The following is a 6,848-nucleotide window of genomic DNA, read 5'->3' as shown; positions in this document are numbered from 1 at the left end:
CCAGGGATGAAAAAGGTTGGGAACCCCTACTTTAGATGTTATAGATACAGCGCGGAAACAGGCCCTTCAGCCCACCGAGTCCGTGCCGACCAGCGATCACCCGTACACGAACACTATCCCACACATGAGACAATTTACCACATTTACCTACAAACATGTATGTCTTTGGAGTGTGGGAGGAAACCAGAGCACCCGGAGAAAACCCACGCAGGTCACGGGAAGAAGGTATAAACTCCCGTAGTCGGGATCGAACCCGGGTCTCTGGCGCTTGCTGCAAGCGCTGTAAGGCAGCAACGCTACCGCTGCGCCACCGTGCCACAACGGTAGAGAGGTTGCAAAAGTTTTTACAAAATGTTAAATGGTCAGCTCGACGTAGACTACAAGACCTACACCAAACCCAAACCAATTAGGAGCAGACGAGGGCATTTGATCCAATTTGTGATCCCAGCTACAAAGACAGATGTGTACAGCAATTCGTTCTTCCCCCGCACAATTAAAGCATGGAATAGTCTTCCATAGTTACCCAACCAGATGCAACTAAATTTAAAGTAGCTCTTTCTTCCCAAGAACCCTTTCTGGCTTAAGCCCTCCCTTCACCACCTCCAGTTTAAATTCCAGGTGGAATATTTTGGAGGACCAAGAAATCAAGAACCAGGAAGACCCGGGAAACTCTACAACTGCGCTGCTGTGCTGCCCTCTTTAGGGTGTAAGCCGCTTGTGTTTGCTGTGTTGTCTGCAGGTGAAGGAATACACACACACTATGTCGGTGTACACGTCCAGGCTGGTGAACCTGACCCGGCGTGTGGAGAGGATAGAGACCGGGGGCTCCTACACCCAGCTTGACTTTGAGCTGCTCAAGCTGGAGATACGAGAGCTGGTGTCCCTCACCTCCCAGCTGAAGGTCACGCTCAACGGAAGCAACACCATCATCAACCAGCTCTTCAAAGAGGTGAGGAGCATCGTTCAATTTACCGCACCACACCTCTCTGTCCTAGAAACATACACAAAGGCGCTGGAGGACCTCAGCGAGTCAGGCAACATCTCTGGAGTTTAGAGTTTAGAGATACAATGAGGAAACAGACCCCTCGTACCCACCGAGTCCACGGCAACCATTGACATGAGAGGTGACATCTCAGGTTGGGACCCTTCTTCTGAAGAAGTCCATGTTCTCCAGAGATGGTTCCATCCCACACTAGGGTCAATTTCACAGTGGAATAACCCACAAATCCGAATGTCTTTGGAATGTGGGAGGAACACCCATGTAGTTACAGGGTGAACATGCAAACTCCACACAGATATCTATCAATCAATTTTAATTGTATAGCAGGTTTAAAAACAACTCACAACTCACGTTGACCAAAGTGCTTCACATCAGTGCAGATACTAATGTGATACATACAACGGTAGACAGGCCTAAAGTACACAAAAAAGCTGGAGAAACTCAGCGGGTGCCAAAACCAGTATCTATGGAGCGAAGGAAATAGGCAACGTTTCGGGCCGAAACCCTTCTTCAGATTGATCAGGGGCGGGAGGGACAGGAAAAAATTGGAGGAGATGGCAGCCCCCAGGAGCAGACTCCCCAGGGGGACTGCTGAGGAAATTTCCGGACTGAGGCCATGGAGGACTAGACAGAGGGAGGAGAACGGGTGGGAGGGGGAGTTGAGTTCGGGAGCCAGGGAGGAAGTTCGCGAGGTTTTTCGGAGGGGCGGGGACAGGAAAGGGGAAACCGCCCCCTCAGAGAGGCTCAAAAACGCTAGGAGGAGGAGCCAGCAGCAGGACTGAGGACAAAAGGGGAAGAAGCAAGGACTTGACAAAATTGGGAGAGAATTCGATGTTCATGCCCCCAGGATGCAGACTCCCCAAGCGGAATATGAGATGCTGTTCCTCCAATTTCCGGTGCTGCTCGCTGTGGCCATGGAGGAGACCCAGGACAGAGGGGTCGGAGACGGAGTGGGAGGGGGAGTTGAAGTGCTGAGCCACCGGGAGGTCAGCTTGGTTATTGCGGACCGAGCGGAGGTGTTGGGCGAAACGATCGCCCTAACCTAACCTAACCTGTTTACACCGCCCCCTCAGAGAGGCTCAAAAACGCTAAGGAGTAGAAATAGGTTTTGAGCCTCGACTTAAAGGAGTCGATGGAGGGGGCAGTTCTGATGAGGAGAGGGATGCTGCTGTTCCACAGTCTAGGTGCTGCAACCGCAAAAGCGCGGTCACCCCTGAGCTTAAACCTAGACCGCGGGATAGTCAGTAGCCCCAAGTCGGCGGACCTGAGGGACCTGGAGGTAGAATGGTGGGTTCGAACATTTTTGATATGGGGGTCAAGCCCGTTAAGGGCTTTGTATACATATAGGAGGTGCTTGAAGTTGATTCTGTATTGTACTGGGAGCCAGTGTGGAGAGGCCAGAATCACGGTTCTTCTTGCGAATGACGTGCACAGCCTAAAGTTGTAGAACAACTTGTTCTGTTTGATCTTCTGTGTGTGTGCACATCGAGTTGATTGCATTAGTCGAAACAGGGCGGACCACGTGAAGGTTGCAATCTCCCACCCCAGAATCGGGGCGATGTGGTCCCTTTTACGGGTTCCCGTCAGAAGTCTCGCTGCGGCATTTTGAACCAATTGCAGGTGGGACAGGGATTTTTGGTGGCAAAAACAGGAAAGCAGACTATTATCTAAATGGTGGCCGATTGGGAAAGGGGGAGATGCAGCGAGACCTGGGTGTCATGGTACACCAGTCATTGAAGGTAGGCATGCAGGTGCAGCAGGCAGTAAAGAAAGCGAATGGTATGTTAGCTTTCATTGCAAAAGGATTTGAGTATAGGAGCAGAGAGGTTCTACTGCAGTTGTACAGGGTCTTGGTGAGACCACACCTGGAGTATTGCGTACAGTTTTGGTCTCCAAATCTGAGGAAGGACATTATTGCCATAGAGGGAGTGCAGAGACGGTTCACCAGACTGATTCCTGGGATGTCAGGACTGTCTTATGAAGAAAGACTTGATAGACTTGGTTTATACTCTCTAGAATTTAGGAGATTGAGAGGGGATCTTATAGAAACTTACAAAATTCTTAAGGGGTTGGACAGGCTAGATGCAGGAAGATTGTTCCCGATGTTAGGGAAGTCCAGGACAAGGGGTCACAGCTTAAGGATAAAGGGGAAATCCTTTAAAACCGAGATGAGAAGAACTTTTTTCACACAGAGCGTGGTGAATCTCTGGAACTCTCTGCCACAGAGGGTAGTTGAGGCCAGTTCATTGGCTATATTTAAGAGGGAGTTAGATGTGGCCCTTGTGGCTAAGGGGATCAGGGGGTATGGAGAGAAGGCAGGTACGGGATACTGAGTTGGATGATCAGGCATGATCATATTGAATGGCGGTGCAGGCTCGAAGGGCCGAATGGCCTACTCCTGCACCTAATTTCTATGTTTCTATGTTTCTATGATTGGCTGATGCCGACCCTCAGGCTCGTCGTGTGATCTTATGCTTCTGCCTAATGCTCACTCGAACCGACCTGTCTGTTCCAGATTGAGAACATATCGCTCACCGTCAGTAAGCTGGAGTCGTACGATAAACTCAACGTGCTGGAGATCCGTCGGGAGATCGCTTCGCTGAGGCTGAGACTCAGCGACTGTGAGGAGGATCGCGCTGTCCCCACACCCAAGCCCATTGACTACGGTGAGTTTCAGAGCGTGGAACAGCCCGGCGCCAGAGAAGGCAATTTGGCCACAGAGTGCGAGCCAAGCAGGATCGAACATGATCCAAGGCCAACTCTTAACTGCATGCACATATCCCTCTATTCCCTGCACATTTATGTATGTATCTGAAAGTCTGTTGAATCCCACGATCATATCTGCCTCCACCACCACCAGGCTCCCACCACTCCCACTGTTTTAAACAACTAGTCCCACACATCTCCTTTAAACTTTGCCCCATTCACCATATAGCTACGCCCTCTAGTATTTGATATTTACACCATGGGGGAAAAAAGGTTCTGACTGTCCACACTATCAATTCCTCTCACAATTTAGTATTTACACCGAATTATTTGTGTCTAAGGGTCTTTTTTTTGATCACTCTTTCACACACTTACTATCCTTTCTCACTTTCTTTACTTTTCTTCTTTTTAAAGTTTAAAATATGAAGTGGTACAGGAAATGTATGATGTTATCTTTGGCTTATCTTATTGTAATTTACACTACTAATAAATAAAATTATTTAAAAAAAAAAAATTATATACGTGTGAGGCGCGGAGGTTTCTATAAGATCCCCCCCTCAATCTTCTAAATTCTAGCGAGTACAAGCCGAGTCTATCCAGCCTTTCTCCATATGAAAGTCCTGCCATCCCAGGAATCAGTCTGGTGAACCTTCTCTGTACTCCCTCTATGGCAAGAATGTCTTTCCTTGGGGCTAGTTTAGATGGGGCATCTTGGGCTGCATTAACAAGTTGGGCCGAAGGGCCTGTTTCCATGCTGTATGACTCTAAGACTCTATGACTCTAGTCGATGGTGTTCTCTCTCCACAATGGACACCCTTTTGTCTACTTTCAACCTCTGTGCCTCACACGTATATAAATTTTTTAATTTTTTGAAAAAAACACCCAAATCTCGACGCAATGTTATTCTTCTCCACCAGGAAGCTGCCAACACGGCGGTCTACTCAATGTATCCGAGCCGTTTGTGGTGCAGCTGAACTGGAAAGGATCTGGTGCTAAGTACGGAGGCTGGGGCAAGGACCCCTCACCTGTGCCCACTAAAGAGGCACTCTACTGGGTTGCACCACTAATAAACGAACAGAGACTGGACACCTTCAGGCTCTACGCTTCATTCGACGAGCTTCTGCTCACCAGGAACCCGATCGATAAGAACCTGGTGATTCCTGGCCGCTACCCAAGCTATGTCAAGACAGGGCAGGGCAGTGGGATGGTCTTGTACAATAACTCCTTGTATTACAACTGTTATACCAGTAGGGACATGTGCAGGTATAACGTAGACACCAACGTATTCGAGAGACAGACTCTGGCTGGGGCAGTCTTTAATAACAGGTTCTCATACCAAGGTGTGAAGTACCAGGACATGGACTTTGCGGTAGATGAGTCTGGAATGTGGGTTATTTACTCCACTGAAGAAAATGCTGGCAATATAGTTATTAGTAAGCTCAACATGACCTCCTTCACTGTTGAGAGGACATGGATCACCAAGCAGTTCAAACCTGGCGTCTCCAGTGCCTTCATGATCTGTGGGGTGCTGTACGCCATTAGACCTGTTAACACCAGAGTGGAGGAGATTTTCTTTACATTTGACACCAGGACCAGTGAGGAAGGTAGGATCTCTATAAAGATGAATAAAATGCTGGAGCTACTGCAGAGTGTCAACTACAACCCATCCGATCACAAGCTGTACGTGTACAATGATGGCTACGAGGTGACGTACAATGCGATATTTAAACCGTACGTCCCTCCTTCCGACAAGAAATAATGCCAATACATCAACAGCCTCAACTACCTCCTCCGGCAGCTCGTTCCATACACCCACCATCCTTTTGTATGAAAAAGTTACCCCTCAAATTCCTATTAAATCTTTCCTCCCCCCTCACCATAAACCTGTCCTTTGATTCATGGAAACATAGTAACATAGAAAATAGGTGCAGGAGTAGAGGCCATTCGGCCCTTCGAGCCTGCACCGCCATTCAATATGATCATGGCTGATCATCCAACTCACTATCCCATCCCTGCCTTCTCTCCATACCCCCTGATCCCTTTAGCCACAAGGGCCACATCTAACTCCCTCTTAAATTTGGCCAATGAATTGTGGCCTCAACTACGTTCTGTGGCAGAGAGTTCCTGCACATTCACATCATCCCACACCAAGTCAAGTCAAGTCAAGTTATTTGTCACATACACATACGAGATGTGCAGTGAAATGCACAATTGAAACAGGGACAATTTACAATTTTTCCAGAAGCCAATTAGACTACAAGCCAGTATGTCTTTGGCGTGTGGGAGGAAACTGGAGCACCCGGGGAAAACCCACGCAGCTCATGCAGAGAACGTGCAAACTCCACACAGACAGCACCCGTGGTCAGGATCCAACCCGAGTTGGGTGACTGAGAATCGTTGGTGGAACTGGGAGGAATTCCCTGTTCTCCAAAATACTCCCTGGGATCTTGAGACGTTCCATCCAAGTATCTCCAAGGAACCACACCTTAGGTGATATCCGTGCCTAACATGATGCCAAGATAACCTGTGTGGGAAGGAACGGCAGATGCACTGTAGATAGACACAAAACTCTGGAGTAACACAGCGGGACAGGCAGCACCTTTGGATAGAAGGAATGGGTGGCCTTTCAGGATGAGACCCTTCTTCTGAAGAAGGATCTCGACCCAAAACGTCACCTATTCTTTCTATCCAGAGATGCTGCCTTTCCCGTTGAGTTACTCCAGCATTTTGTGTCTCAGTGAAGATAAACTATTCTGACCTACCTACACATGAGCCATATTGCTCCATTTCCAGCATATCCATGTGCAAAACTCCATCAAATTAAGAAAAACTTAAGGTGCATAGACTTTGAATTATTTTGCTTGTAATTGCTTTTCATGTAATGAATGTAATATCTAACAACTGCAGTGATTGCAGGAGGACTAGGTATAAACCTGAAGGAATAATGTCCTGAACCTTAATCTGGGAGGAATATTTTTCAGATCTAGTCATTGATCCACAATCTTAAGTCTTTTTCTGACATTGATTAACACTGAGGTGACAAATGGTTATTAGTTTAAGTTGATATGATCTTACTTGCAAAATGAAATGTAAATATGTGAATAAATAACGTCAAAATCAAGTCTCAAGCTGGTTGGTTTAG

The 6,848-nt window shown here is 47.6% G+C and overlaps 1 protein-coding gene across 1 annotated transcript in view; it reads left to right on the top strand.

Moving 5' to 3' along the window:
- The window catches only part of LOC129714179 (olfactomedin-4-like), an 11,633-nt gene extending 4,806 nt beyond the window's left edge, over nt 1-6,827 (top strand). Inside the window, exons 3-5 of the mRNA XM_055663687.1 lie at nt 740-949; nt 3,516-3,666; nt 4,624-6,827. Coding sequence (XP_055519662.1) covers nt 740-949; nt 3,516-3,666; nt 4,624-5,465 — 1,203 coding nt within the window. The 3' untranslated portion in view covers nt 5,466-6,827. The remainder of the gene's footprint in view (nt 1-739; nt 950-3,515; nt 3,667-4,623) is intronic.
- Nucleotides 6,828-6,848: the final 21 nt, after the last annotated feature.

Source organism: Leucoraja erinacea, chromosome 38 (assembly GCF_028641065.1).
Source record: "Leucoraja erinacea ecotype New England chromosome 38, Leri_hhj_1, whole genome shotgun sequence".
In the NCBI taxonomy this organism is placed as follows: Eukaryota; Metazoa; Chordata; class Chondrichthyes; order Rajiformes; family Rajidae; genus Leucoraja; species Leucoraja erinaceus.
The sequence above is the reverse complement of the archived record's forward strand: the minus strand, read 5'-3'. Positions and strand labels throughout refer to the sequence as shown.